General features: G+C 44.0%; 1 protein-coding gene across 1 annotated transcript in view; it reads right to left on the minus strand.

The window, feature by feature from the left end:
• Nucleotides 1-5,950: 5,950 nt before the first annotated feature.
• CEP89 (centrosomal protein 89) overlaps nucleotides 5,951-15,674 on the minus strand; it is a gene marked incomplete at its 5' end in the record, with an annotated part of 53,208 nt that continues 43,484 nt past the window's right edge. Inside the window, 3 exons of the mRNA XM_082233611.1 lie at nucleotides 5,951-7,216; nucleotides 7,265-7,445; nucleotides 7,699-11,032. Of these exons, the coding sequence (XP_082089737.1) occupies nucleotides 10,792-11,032 (241 nt within the window). The 3' untranslated portion in view covers nucleotides 5,951-7,216; nucleotides 7,265-7,445; nucleotides 7,699-10,791. The remainder of the gene's footprint in view (nucleotides 7,217-7,264; nucleotides 7,446-7,698; nucleotides 11,033-15,674) is intronic.

Here is a 15,674-nt window from a genome sequence, read left to right on the forward strand (position 1 = left end):
TTCGGAGAAGATGAGCCAGCCCTCAAGGAGGTGATTATGTAATTTGCTAGCAATTCATGTCCCTCCCGGCGTGACGCTGCGCGCTGACGTCACGGGGCTGTAATGGTGGTGTGCCTCGAGATTTTTTTCATGAAACAAGTGTGCCTTTGCCCAAAAAAGGTTAGGAAACACTGCTCTAACAAAGGGAGGAAAACGGATCTCCAAAGATCTACATTGCATACCAGCTCAGCTGGTTAGATAGTGCATGGTGCAAGTTCGATCACCGTATGGGACAGCTGCATATGTCTGAACTACACAGGGTTGGACTAGATGATCCTCAGGGTCTCTTCTGCCTCTAGAATTCTGATTCTATGAAACCATGATGTCGATGATGATAAAACTAAACCACTCAGCTGAATAAATCGTAGTTGATTAATCAAATGAGTTTCAATATATTAAATCAGTGGATGACCAAAAATACAATTTTGAAGTACAGGCTGTTTATTCATTTAGAATACCTACATCCCACTTTAGGGACGCGGGTGGCGCTGTGGGTAAAAGCCTCAGCGCCTAGGGCTTGCCGATCAAAAGGTCGGCGGTTCGAATCCCCGCGACGGGGTGCGCTCCCGTTGTTCGGTCCCAGCGCCTGCCAACCTAGCAGTTCGAAAGCACCCTCGGGTGCAAGTAGATAAATAGGGACCGCTTACTAGCGGGAAGGTAAACGGCGTTTCCGTGTGCGGCTCTGGCTCGCCAGAGCAGCGATGTCACGCTGGCCACGTGACCCGGAAGTGTCTCCGGACAGCGCTGGCCCCTGGCCTATAGAGTGAGATGGGCGCACAACCCCAGAGTCTGTCAAGACTGGCCCGTACGGGCAGGGGTACCTTTACCTTTACCTTTACCTTTACATCCCACTTTATAGCTCCAAGAGCAGGGGTCAGCAAACTTTTTCAGCAAGGGACCGGTCCACTGTCCCTCAGACCTTGTGGGGGGCCGGACTATATTTTTTGGGGGGCGGGGGGTGAACGAATTCCTATGCCCCACAAATAACCCAGAGATGCATTTTAAATAAAAGCACACCTTCTACTCATGTAAAAACACACTGATTCCCGGACCGTCTGTGGGCCGGATTTTGAAGGTGATTGGGCCGGATCTGGCCCCCGGGCCGTAGTTTGCCTACCCATGCCCAAGAGGCTCTTTTGAAAGATTTCCACAATCACAGAAAAGTCCCTATGGTGAGTGATGGGATCTTTCAGGTAACAATTCCCATCCTCACCTGACTTGGCTTTGCCCTTCAGCCTCCACCTCCGAGGCAGCAGGACCTTCTGGTGTCCTTTGAGGGAAGAGCATGAGGCTCAACAGCCTGATCCTGCTCAGCCTTTCATTGCTGCTAGTGGCCAGGCAATAGTTCTCAATGGTCTGCTCAGAGGTGAAAGGAGCAGCTGAAACTCACCCAGCGCAGGGTGGGTGTTGTTTTCAATCAGTCATGTGGCTTTAGAAGAAGCATTCCTTTCTATATGAAAGTGAAGAGGGATGCCTTTTAAGATGATGCCTGGAATCTTCTGGGGGTTTTTGAATGAATGAATGAATGAATTTTCAAAATAATGGACCATATCACCTACAGGGAACATAGTCAGACCCCTAGCCCAATATTTGTCTACTCTGACCAGCATCAGCAGCGGCTCTACGGAGCATTGGGTAGGGGGATGCTCCTAGCACTGACTGAAGATGATGCCAAAGGAGACTGAACATGGGACCACCTGCCTGCAGAGCATTTCTCTATTCACTAGTGCAAGGGCACTTGCGCTAGTGGACAGGTGAGCTTCATTGTTGCACAAAAAAGGAATCCCAACACCACAACTGTGCTAGCAGAAACCTGTGCAACAGATTCACAACATACTGTGCAACAAGGCGACCACCAGCAACTTGTTTATGCAACAACGTTCCACTGGTGCAACAGATTTTGCCAGCAGAACAAGTATTTTAAGGGACTTTAACTTAACACTGGGACGCGGGTGGCGCTGTGGGTTAAACCACAGAACCTAGGGCTTGCCGATCAGAAGGTCGCGGTTCGAATCCCCGCAACAGGGTCAGCTCCCGTTGCTCGGTCCCTGCTCCTGCCAACCTAGCAGTTTGAAAGCACGTCAAAGTGCAAGTAGATAAATAGGTACAGCTCTGGCATGAAGGTAAACGGTGTTTCCATGTGCTGCTCTGGTTCGCCAGAAGCAGCTTAGTCATGCTGGCCACATGACCCGGAAGCTGTACGCTGGCTCCCTCGGCCAATAAAGTGAGATGAGCGCTGCAACCCCAGAGTCGGTCACAACTGGACCTAATGGTCAGGGGTCCCTTTACCTTTAACTTAACACTACATGGGATACAACCCAAAGTCTTTATCGCAAAAAAGAAATGGGTGTCAGGAATGTTTTTTAGCCCATTAAAAAAGGCTTCTAACCAGTTAAATGTCACACCCCCAATTATTACTGTTTACATTTTTTAGGAGATCAAGGCAGCACACACATATTGTCCCCTTTTATCCTTGCAACAGCCCTGAAGGAGAGGTTAGGCTGAGAATGGGAGTGACTAGCCACAGCTGTGCTTTGAGCTTCATGGTGAAGCAAGGCTTTGTACTGAGGTCTTCCCCTCTCAGATGCGATCCTTAGGTTAGCTAGCTAGTTAGCTATTTCTTACCTGCTCTTCACCATGAAGTCTGAGGATGGGTTACGTCAACATAATCCTACAGTTATAAGCACAAGTAAAACACTTAAGCTGCTCCACTCAAAACAGATTTGACACAAGAGGCTGGGTCCCACAAAACAAAATACTTCAGCTGTCAAAGGCCAGCGTAAAGAGGTTACACCCCACTGGCCCTTGTAACTGATTCACAGTCAGGTCAGAGATCAGCGGCGAGGCAGCCAAGAGGTACAGTATTTAGCCAGGGTATTTCTATCCCAACTTCCAATCTTACAAGTAGATTCCCAAGGGAGCATCCACAATGGAACAGAATTCATACACATCATCATATAAAAAGTACACACACACACACCCAAAAAACCTCTAAACGATAACTAAAATAAAAGAGCGAAATGCAGCCAAAAATCAGATTAATAACTAACAAGGGGTAGGATGAGCTTCTTTCATTTCCAGAAGTCAGTCAAATATAGCAGATTCCTGCTCTAGGAGCTGTTCACTCTCATGGGCAGGAAAAGGAGCAGGTTTTTTTTTTGCAAATTCCCTCTTCCCTTCCTGCACCCCCCCCCAATCCTGGTGCCACCCCCCCACCCTGTTCTGGAGGGTCTCTTTTTGAAGATAAAGTAAGCCCTCAACTTACTTTCATTTAACTTGTGCACATTCACTTTCACACTCTTGGTAAAAAGAAAATTAAAAAGGGCGGAGCAGGCATCCAGGGGGAAAAGGCAATCACACCCACCACTGAATCCAATGTGTTTTGATCACACGTGATTTTGGCTCTAGGTGTGATCTCCGGAAGGTAACTCTGCGTAAGTTGCAGTCTTAAAGGTAAAGGTAAAGGTACCCCTGCCCGTACGGGCCAGTCGTGTCCGACTCTAGGGTTGCACGCTCATCTCGCTTAAGAGGCTGGGAGCTGGCGCCGTCCGAAGACACTTCTGGGTCACGTGGCCAGCGTGACGAAGCTGCAGCTGGCGAGCCAGCACCAGTGCAGCACACGGAAAAGCCGTTTACCTTCCCGCTAGAAAGCGCTACCTATTTATCTACTTGCACTTAGGGGTGCTTTCGAACTGCTAGGTGGGCAGGAGCTGAGACCGAACGACGGGAGCTCACCCCGCCGCGGGGATTTGAACCGCCGACTTTACGATCAGCAAGTCCTAGGCACTGAGGTTTTACCCACAGCGCCACCCGCGCCCCCACCCAAGTTGCAGTCTTACCGTATGTCAAAGGAAGTGCTTGAGCGAAATGGAATCTGTCTGGTGTCTACTGAGAGCTGTTTCTTAAAGACGCGCTTTGTATCATGTGATATCAGTTGCAACAGTGTGCACACATATAGATAAATCAGGGCTATCCGACTCAAAACATGTATATTTTGAAATGGGAAAGCATTTTAAAAAGGAAAAAAAAAAGGTTTGTACCAATAATAAATGCATCAAAATACCCCTTGGATCATAAGTACAAAACATTTTGCAAGAAATGGGCCTGATACCATAACATTATCCAGCTGGACCACAGAACAAGAATGGTTTTGAAGGCCCCAGGTGAGCACCAAGGAAGGAAGGCTGTATTGTCAAAAGATCTCTCACCTGTTCATCCTCATGTGAACCTGGCAATAGCTGGACTGTAAGCAGGGTCTCCCAATATCCTAAATCTCGGTGGAGAAAACAAACACAATCCTTACTGTCTACAAATCCTCCATAAACTAGATTGAATTTATGTTCAAGATGGTTAACTAAATAAGGTGAAGAGGTGGGAGTTCCAGGCAGTGGTTAGCTGAACTATTCTGTTTAACAGGTGATCATCATCTTAAAGCCCAGCACACAGGATGCTGTAGGTGCTCCCAATCTGTTTATCAGGGGTGGGTGGAGCCTGCAAATCCCTTTTTAGACTAGTCACTCCTTTACCTGCCACACACCTAGTATGATTAATATTGAATGTCATTCTCTGAGTGTGCCTCTCTATGTAGCCAAAATAGCATGACCCATGCATGAATGGGAGGTATCATCAGTTTGGCAGGAGCCCCAAGGTTTGCAGAGATTTGTAGGCAAGTTTGGAGGAGGTGATGGAAATCCCTTAAAAAAACCAATTAGGACTGAGCACGCTTAGGGGCTACTGAATGCTGAGTACCTTATGGGGTGGCAGGAGACATAGAAGACGAGGGGAATGGAACGGAGTACGGTTGTTCCTTGGTTCTTGAACAGAATGTGTTTCGGGAATCCGTTCAACTCCCGGAACTGTTCGAAAACCAAGGCATGGCCAAGGAGTGTCCTGCAGCCAATTGGAAGCCGCGGAATCCACGTCGGATGTTCAGCTTCCGAAAATTGTTGAAAATCCGGAACACTCACTTCCAGTTTTCGATCGTTCAGGAGCTGAAACATGCGAGTTCCAAGGTGTTCAGCAACCTTGCTGTATTAAGCGATGGCTGGCTGGCACTCTGAGCAAAAGCATTGCAGTTTTTTGTTACAGGTTCCACTGAAGGCAGCAAAATGCCAGGCTCTGAGGCCTGAACTAAAAGGCAACTGGACTGTGAAGAACATAAGAAGCAACAACAACAACAAAAAGGGGGGAGCTGTCTTTCTGTTTTGAGAGCTGGAACAAAGACACTTGGATTGGTGCGTGCAATTTGTGGTACGTGTCTGTATACTGAATAAATACCTAATTTCTGTTTCTTGTGGTAAACTACCATGGGAGACATGACGGATAAAAGCCAGCCTCTGACTGCAGTAAATGAAAGATCTGACTGCTCCAGTCTCACAGGACGAGAATGCCTGGCTTAGACGGTGTCTCATCTCTCTGTGTGTGATGTGTAGCTCATTAAATCTAGGGCTGTGGCAGACGCAGCCTTAATGGAAAATTGACTTTTTTAAAGCTATCAAGTGGAGAGAAAAGGAGCAAGGTTACTTTTCTTCATAAGCTGCAGGGGCTTCCCAGCAGAAATAGCCTCTCTAATCATTAATTCCACTTGCATAATTAACTTTGTTTTACATCTTGAGCTGTAGTGAAGATGTTGGCAGTTGCTCTTTATCATGATTCATCTTTAATCTCAAGTGGTGTCAGTGACTCTGAGATATTTTTTTTTGCTCTTTAAAGTCCAATTAACCACTTGAACAAATCAGTAGTTTAAGCGCATACAGCACTGCAAATCTACTGGGGCTTTTTCATACATTTGTATTGATTTCAGTACAACTGAACGACTTGCAGACTCACCACTCTGTATTACATTTTACATTTAATATTCATTGTTCTCTCTGAGGACACGGCCTGACAATGACAGCTATGCAACTTCCCATCCTTTAAAATAAAACAATGCTTTATTGCTACAAATTTAATGCTGGGGGGGGGGATACATATTTGACAAACAAGCAAAGGCCTTGATAGTACACAGCCAAGGTAATACAGTACTTATAAAATTGAACATTTATCCAAATGTTGACATATAAAAAACAATTAAAAAGTGGTTAGGAGAGAGGGGGGCTGCAAGTTTAAAGGCAGAAAGCCAAACCATTTATCCATTTTGGCATCTTGCTATGATTCAAGTGCATAAATTTCTATGGCCTGAAATGCACACTTGTATGTACAGTAACATGTCTCTCCCACTCAATATTACCAAGTCTCTATTTTACCCTAATATACAAAATGTGCAGCCATTGTCAAAGACCTAAATGAAACAAGAACCCACAGCATTATTTATTTGGTTACTACACATTGGCACATGTGTGGGAAGAGCTTAAGGCCATTTGGGCTTCATCTTAAACACACTCATGTCAGAGTTAAGTCCAACTGAAATCAACAGGGCTTATTTCTGAGTAGCCATGCATAGGATTGTGCTGTCAATGCTGCGAACTATCTATTTTTGTGTGACAGATGTTAAGGCAGTATCCACAAGCGATATGAAGATGTTCTGAAAATGGTGCCCTGGTTTCACAACTTTCTGCAGCAAGGAGTTAACTAGATGAGGTCCTGGCATGTGGGCTAATGATTTAGTGTTAACACTCTCTCTTACAAGGCGCTCCATATAAAACATGATTAGAAGGGAACACACAAGCCAGATATAAGGGCAAACTATGGTGTGCAGAAAAGAGGAAGCAGGTACCTGAACCAGCATGAGACAGAACGTGAACACAAGCACCAACGGATGCATACCATTTATAGGGGTGGTATTTAACTAAGTTAAATAGTCCCACTGGAAATTTACATGAAAAAGTTAGGTCAGAATTTGTCACTTGCACTTGCAGCTTGTATATGTAAGGCACAGTTAAACATCTCTTTATGGTCTGTTGGAAAATAGGGATTGAGTTCTCAAAGACGGCAGCAAGCTCCAAGATGCTTGTGAGAATGACCAGGCAAAAAGCCAAAGAATCAAACTAAACTCTTGGGAAATGGTGTTCCGTCCCATTGGACCAATGTAAGACCACAGCCAATGCCACTGGATCATACATCATACTGAGTGCTGATTTAAAAATGCTTTAGGGGTGACAATTATCCAAAAGGGAAATACAGTGGTACCTCGGGTTAAGAACTTAATTTGTTCTGTAGATCCATTCTTAACCTGAAACTGTTCTTAACCTGAGGTACCACTTTAGCTAATGAAACTGTTCTTAACCTGTTCTTAACCTGAGGTACCACTTTAGCTAATGGGGCCTCCCATTGCCTCAGCGCCGCTGCTACACAATTTCTGTTCTCATCCTGAAGCAAAGTTCTTAACCTGAGGTACTATTTCTGGGTTAGTGGAGTATGTAACCTGAAACGTCTGTAACCTGAAGCGTCTGTAACCCGAGGTACCACTGTACAGTGGTGCCCCGCAAGACGAATGCCTCGCAAGACGAAAAACTCGCTAGACGAAAGGGTTTTTCGGTTTTGCGTTGCTTCGCTAGACGAATTTCCCTATGGGCTTGCTTCGCAAGATGAAAACGCCTTGCACTTTTTTTTTAAAGCCGCTTGAAGAGGCGCAGTTGCGACGGACCGTGCTTCGCAAGACAAAAAACATCGCAAGGCGAAAAGACTCGCGGAACGAATTCTTTTCGTCTTGCGAGGCACCACTGTATAAGATTTTGGGGGGAAGGCTGTAACTTCAGAAATTGAAGGTTGTGCTGTCTGTCCGGGGGTGGGGGGCGAGATCCAAAAGCAGCTGTAGTTTCAAGAGCTTTTATTAGAACCAACTAAAATATAACTAGGACTAGGCGATTAGCAAGATAGTTTTTTTTAAAAAAAAAATCTCTCTCCCTGGTTCTAGGATAACTCTCCAGATAATACTGCTGTTTTAGGATATCATAGTTCGGGACCTTTCATATAAAACCATTCAAATGTATACATCAAAGCCAAACTCTGGGTTCTATGTTGGTTGTGTAGTGGCCTGTTTTTGTAAGAATGAAGGACAAATGCTTTAGACTAATTGGATGAAATGACATTCCCATAAAAAGGCTTCTAAATAAGCAAAATCTAGTTCAATTTATTGAAATGATAATGTTCACCAACCTCTGAGTCTTAAGGAGGATGGTTGCATATGAAATTGATCATTTGTCATGGCAAAACACCTGGCCGGACCTTCCTGCACTCTTTGGAGTTTGGCAGCATCAATTATTGTCTTCTAAGACCTAAAGGTAGAGTTAGGAATCTCCAGACTGTCTCATTCCTTTTCATTTCTTTTTCCTCTTCTTGGATGGGTTTGTTACCTTACCAACTACCCAAGCGACCAATAATGTTGTGTACATCTTGGAGGATTAGTCAGTACTTTATGTTCTGCTACATAAACTCTTAGGGCTGCGGGTGGCACTGTGGTCTAAACCACTGAGCCTTGCTTGGGCTTGCCGATCAAAAGGTCCGCAGTTCGGGTCCAGCTCCTGCCAACCTAGCAGTTTGAAAGCACGCCAAAAAGTGCAAGTAGATTAATAGGTACTGCTCCGGTGGGAAGGTAAACGGTGTTTCCATGCACTGCTCTGGTGTCAGTGTTCTGTTGCGCCAGAAGTGGCTTAGTTGTGCTGGCCACATGACCCGGAAAAACTGTCTGCTTGATTATAGGAAATATACCATGTAGCCAAAAATCTCTAAACAATCTCCTAAATAGTAGTGGATTGATAAAATCTGGGAGAAAATTGATATGTATGAACCCACTCAGCAAGCAAAGAATTCCAATTTTTAAAATGATGTACTGGTCCCAAGTTTGTCTTTCCTTTATTGAAGCCCTTCAAGCTTCTGACCACAACTACTGATGCACATAATTTCTCTGATGTATCAGGCATTGCAAGTTGCACATTCAAAACCTCAACAGTGATTCTTTCATCAAGGTTGGGTTTACTATAACTGTCTCACAAGCTCTTCCAAGATATGCTAAGGTCGGGATGGGCAACTTGTGGCCCTCCAGATGTTGATGGACTCAAACTCCCATCAGCCCCAGCCAACAGAATCAATGGTCTCAATGAGGGAGTTGGACTCCAACAACATACAGGTTCCCCCATCCCCTGTATTAAGGACCCTTAGAGAGTTTCATTGTGAGAATAGTCTTGTTAATTCTTTTCACCTAATTATTGATTGTGTGGTGTTTAGCTTTTTATTTCAAAAGAAAATTTCATATAGAAAAGAAAAAAGACATCACAAGCCAAGTCTCCCACTTTGTCTCCAGCTGAACTGAGAGATGGCCTCACACTACTAGAAATTCGGTTAAGCTCTTTGATAAAAGGATTAGGTGTTAAAATGGGTGAGTCACTCTCTTTTCCTTTTGTCCCTACCTTTATATAAGCTTGGCTAAATCAGGCCCAGGCCGGCAATAATGGCTCCCAATTCCAAATTTAGTGCAAACAGCTCTAAGCAGCAGCTTGGGCTGCATTATGGTTTACTTTGGTTTGAATAGCTAGATGGCTTATTGGCAAAAAGGCTGATTTCAAGTTTCTATTTTAAAAACCCCAAACATTGCAGCTTATAGCAGTGTGACCAGTATTTAAAAACGCAAATTCTGTGAATATAAAACAACGCAAATTTAAAAAAGAATTTGCATTCTTTTATTTCAACTGCATGCCTTTTTCAGGATATAGAGAGCTTTTTAATTATTATTATTATTCGGTCACAAACTGGGAAGAAAGTGGTGGAAATGAGATATATTGGGCTGCTTGCATTTGGTGAATTATAGTGCGCTGTAATTTCTGGTGGGGGGAGGCAGTGGTCTTGCTGCTGCAAGTGCAAACAGACCAGAGAGATCAGTGGAGGCAACACAAGAACAGTGATGTTCTTGCTACTTAGCACATCTCCCACAGAGGACTTATCCCTCCCATTTCCTTTTAACTGTTAACATCACTGGCAATGCAATACTAAGTATGTTCACTTGGAAGCATGCCAATCTGTACTCAGCGAGGCTTATTTCCAAGGCAGGGTTCATAGTATTGGAGCCTGGGAGAAAAAGTCCCCAACATTCCAATAGAGATAGCGGATAACATTTAAGCTGTAGGAATATCTGCCCCATCCTCATAATTAGGAGCCCCATGGGAACACATTTTCCTTTCTTAGGGTATTTCCAGATGAACACCTCCCTCCTTAGATGACTCAGTCATCTGATCTTCCACTATGAGGTACACATGAAATTGTACTGACTTGCCATGTGGCAAAGGATACCACACTTTTTGTGTATGAGCATCCTGTTAGGAGGCATGATATTGCTGCATGTGCAGGGAAGAGGGTACGATTCACCTAACCATCACCAACTTAAGAAACTCTGCCCCCCATAATTCTTTTAAAAATCATGCTTCTGTCTCTGCCTAATGACATCATAATGTGGGTGCTTTAAAAAACTTAAATGCACGAGCAGTACCAATTCCACAACGAACTCCCATCTGCAAGCACTTTTAGTATCTAGCAGAAAGTGTCAAAATGTGTTTGGTACCTTTTTTAATTTCGCAACTATTAAGAGCTAGAAACATTTGGATTTTGAAGAATCTACTGGCCATATTTCTATGGTACAATACAAATCCCTGCCATGATGATTTCTAAAAGCCCAGAATAGTACCAAAGGGGAATATCAGCTTCTTTTGAAAGATCAACTTGAATACAATGCCGACTGTATTCTGATTAAACTGCTTTGGTCTTCATGTTTGTTTCTTTCAGACCTATTCTCCTCTGAAAAAGGAAGGAGTGTCTGTGTTCTTAACATGCAGGTTCCTGTTGACTCTGAGTTTTCGCAGGCAAGAGAAGCTCCACATCACAGTAGCTAAAACCGTACCCAGCCAGCAGGTCTTTCTGAGAAATGTCAGCTAAATCTGATTCATAAGCTTTGACAGGACTCTGTGTGTTCCTCTTCTCTAGAGATTTATGCAAGAGTTCCTTCATCCTCCTGTTTTCTTTGGTGGTTGATTCCCAAATTATTTCAAGTTCACTTTCCACTTCCCTAGGAAGAAAAATGAAAATGGATTTGCAAGTTTCAGATGCTTTGCCTTTTTGAGAGTATTTTTAAGGTGAACTACCCAGCCAGTACAGAAAGAACAATTAAATTTATTTTTGTACCTGGAATGTTGTCTAGAGAACACCATGTGCACAGAACAGAAAGAGTAATCAGAGGATCTCTGGCATATAATTCAATCAAATGTACTTGTTTAACCAGTTTTTATGGGTGTCTAGTTCTGAAAGCATCACAAAAAATAACCCTAATATCCTGGGTCCCTTATTGGTGATGTCATGGTTCAAAACAGGACCACAAATTCTCCTCTAAGGCTGTTGTAAGTAGATCTGGCTGCCTGAGTCACACACAGTGGATTGGGACAGAGGATCTTTTCAGTTTCAGCCATTTTCACACCGCATTGTCCTTTCCACTACTGTCCCAATGTCCCAACAATGTTGTGTTGGGAAAGTCCCCTGCCGAAAATCTTGGACACCTGTGGCCAGTCAGAGTGGACAATGGTCTGGCTCGATATAAGGCTGCTCCAGATGTCTGAACTATTTCATAGCTGCTTTATATTGTTGATGAAAAGCCTCTTTGCTACAAAATACTGAGATGGAGTCATGTTTAGCTAAGGTTAAGCTCAGTTTGAGGATGGCAGTGCCCCCTGTAAGAGTGCTGGGGCTATTCAGATGGCCCACCCTCGTGGATGGATAGAACTGGATGTGTTCCTAAATGCGCTGGGGGATTTTCCAATGGAGATTGTGGTATATCACCTGTATAATTTGTATGTAAAAGCATTATGACACCAGTGGCTGCATTTTCAATCCCTTTCCTAACAATACCTAGCATGGTATTTGCCCTTTTATTTATGACACATTTTGTCAGCCGCTGCCTTGAATTTCTCCTCTTACCCTTAATATTTTCTCATCCTACTGCTGGGCATTCACAGCTTTATTTTTAACCTGTTAAACTCAGAGGAATTTAGGACTGTTTTTCAATTGAAAATAACTGGTATCTGCAGTGGTACCTCATAGCATATTTCTGCAAATTTCATTGTGTTTCACACTTTGTACTGAATTTTCCCCCCTGTGAAATACGTAACCCAAGTTGTGAATGTGGCTGAAGGGTGAGATATCAGGTCAAAAGCAACCGGTCAAAACAATCCTGTTTCCTGTGAAGGTTTTCTAGGTCACATTGCATTTCTTTTGACAGGAATCCCATCAGAAGTAGCTGAGCATGTGGCAATTTTTAGGGGTTGGTCTGGTCTCAAGAGTATTGCAATAATGTCCTTTGCAAGAACAACAAAAATCCTCAGCAACAGAAAATCTGAATCACAATAATAACATATGCCTATATGTTGCTCCCATAACTGAATATAGCAGAGATACAGCCCATGAAACCTTGAAGAGGTAGTTTTTTGCTGCAGAGCTTAGTAGACACCTCTCTGTTCTGGTGCCATGGTGTCCAGTCAGCTTAGAGATGGTCAGGTCAACAAATGAGGTATGAATGACAGCCTTTATTTGTATCTCAAAAAGCCACTCTACTTCAAAGTATATTCCTTGATCAATCAGGGCAGGTTCCAGAACCTGTTAAGTGATTTGGTGCCATCTCCCTTCCTGCTGGCACCTGCACTTCCTGTGATTTTATCAGATCTAATTTTTAGTGGATCATCTTATGGTTAAAGAGAAAACATGTTCAATGCTCTTTTGGTCTTCAAATCTGTCTCTGCTCCATAAATCATTCAAGCAAACTTTCCCGCAAAGCAGTCAGAAATCTGCTTATGTCCTTTCCCAGCTTGTAAATCTTGCATTCGCTTGTCCTGGTTCAGCCTCTTGGCCAAGGAATGTCCTAAGAGGGCAAGAGGGACCCATTTCAGCCTGTCTACCTTGTGGTTTTTGACATCATGATAAAGGGAGGAAGATGGCAGAAAAGTAAGTTATGCAAATTAAGTATACAATTTATTCTGGGCACAGATTTTTAAGTTTTCTTGGCAAAAAAAGTTCTACACAAGCTGCACCACTGTTGCATTTGCTCCATGTCCTGCTCAAGCTCTATATGTCAGAAACCAAATACACCATCAACAGCTTCACGGGTCATTACTCTAATGCTGATCCAAACCACCTTGAGGTTTTTTCTACAATCAAGTGGCATATACTCCCTGCTGCCTTGCCTGCCCTTCCTAGTAAGTAACAGCGACCCATCTGCCAAGAAGCAAGAACAGCAGCAGCTCTGCCTCACCTGGCATGCCACCTCTGGGTGGGACACGGAGAAAGGTTTCACCTCAAAGGTCTCAAACTGTATATGGTTTTAAAGATGATAACCAATACTTCCCATCAAGCTTGGAAGTGGATTGGGAGCCAATTATTCTGGGTGCAGGGCTGAGCACACATGATCAAAAAGGCCAGCTCCAGTTAGGATGCCTTCCCTGCCATATTTTGCACCAGCTGCAGCTTTCAAAAGGCAGCCCCACAAAGGGTGTGTTGAAGCAGGAGACCAATCTGGCTGTGACTAAGGCAGGTGGGCCAATAGCCAGAGCTGGCTTCTCCCGGAAGAAGTGCAGATGATAATCCAGAAGGGACACTGGATCCAGGAAATCTCTATGAACCTGATTCTTCAAGGGGACTGCAACCCCATTCAAAACACACCTGCCTTTGCTTTTCTATTGGCCAAAGGACTTCCATCTTGAACTGAGTCTCAGCTTATTCTCCCACAGCCACGCTGATCCTGATCTTAGGCACTGGTTCAGTCATTAAGTGGGCATTGGTACTGCCATTTAGGAAAGGGAGCAAATAAGGCTTCATCTGAGGGAGCACTTTATCAAATATGGTGGTGTATGGAGCTGTGAAATTTTACATCACTCGAAGGATGAGCCTAAAAGTCTAAAGGCTTCCCTCACCGAGGCCCCCAGAATTTGACATGTTTATTTCAAAGCTGCTTAACGCAGTGGGTTTTGGTTTTGGTTTTGTTGTTGTTGTTTTGGTCTTTCTACTGCATTTGCAGTGATGACTGCAAAAGGCTGCTCTTTTCCTCACTCATTACATGTGTACTGAGCAAAACCCAAATGCTGCTCCCGATGGAGTGAAGGGCAAATGGGGGAGGCAGAGCAGGCAAGGAAGAAGGGGCGGGGGAGGAGAAGAAACATGAATCGAGTTTTCCCATGTCCAAAACCATGCTGTCACTCAGGATTTAAGGTGCTATTTTTTCACAGAATAAATGAGATTTAATGATCATGCTGTAGCATTTCTCAGATTGCTTCACTGCGAGTGGAGACAAAATGAGATTCCCCTAGTAGAAGCTCAAAACAAGAATGCCAGCTTTCAGGTGCCCCACGTGCTCTTTGGAATAGAAAAGACACAGTCGTGTGCCTTAAGTATTCTTGAGTCTGCTTGTACAAGTGATATTCTGGAGAGCTGCTATAAAGCAAAAAATAATATCCTCAACATCCAAAAGTAAACACTGCCTCCTGAGCATTTCAAGGGTTCCTGCTAAAGCTCACTATCTTTCAGCGTTTTGGGAACCCACCTTTCAGTGTCAACCTCTGACCTGCAAATGATTAGCTGTCATTCCTGCACTGCAGGAAGTTGGACTAGATGACCATTGAACTCTACCATTCAATGATTCTAAGTTCAGCCTCTCTAGGTTTTTGTGCTCCATGACTTCACCTGCCATTGTTCCCCAAGGAAGTCCTGGTATTACGTATAAAAGAAAGGAAATACTGCAAGACTCCCTCTGCAAAGTGGGTGATTCATATTGAAAACTGGATGGCTGGCTTAATCAGTTGTCGTGGCGAAATCTTACGCGCAACACTTTAAGGGTTTTAATAAAATAAACATGCCATTCACACAGCCTATTACTTTCAGTTGGGTATAGCGCTGAGATTAAATGTGTCAGTGAAATTTCTATCTACTGGGAACAATTTTGCAGGCCACAAATTTTCTCCTTGAGCGGCGCTGGTGGAAATGAATCTGCATCAGGACATTATTTGCCCAGCACTGCCGATTCTGGTTGCCAAGCTACAGAAGATTAGTGACAAGAAGCCCACCCCTAAGTCCTTGGTCTGCTTTTCTTCTGACCGGGGTGGGGGGTAGAGTGGGAGGAGGAGGAGAGAGATCCAGAACAATCTTTCAAATGACAGCTTTGTTCAGGGACTGGCTGCACTACAAGACAAAATTATATTTACTCCTTAAAGCGCTTCCGGATTTTGAGAGAACTGAAAGCAGAATGCAACCAGAATGGAAGGAATCTGGCTAAACTAAAGGAGCCCAGCATTCAGGAAGCGTAGGGAAAACATATGCAAAGCATTTTAGCTTCCTGAACTGTAACATTGCTTGTCTGCATAGCTAAGCTGACGTCCCATGATCACTGGCCAGAATGATTAACCCAGCTATACATCTGTCCCATCCAATCCAGACGTTTGTTAAAACTGACCTAGAATAAGAGAGACATCACAGCAGGAAAGCATCTCTTTGAGGGCAAGGCAAAAGCTGCATTTGCCTTTCACCAGCTACAAGCACTGCTCATCTTCCAGAATGTCAGTAAAAACTTTCTGACAGTAAGAGCTGTTCGACAGACTCCCTCGGGGGGTGGACTCTCCTTCCTTGGAGGTTTTTAAGCAGAGGTTGGATGGCCACCTGTCATGTATGATTTAGCT

Source organism: Podarcis vaucheri (genome assembly GCF_965113315.1).
Source record: "Podarcis vaucheri genome assembly, chromosome: 7".
NCBI classification, from domain to species: domain Eukaryota; kingdom Metazoa; phylum Chordata; class Lepidosauria; order Squamata; family Lacertidae; genus Podarcis; species Podarcis vaucheri.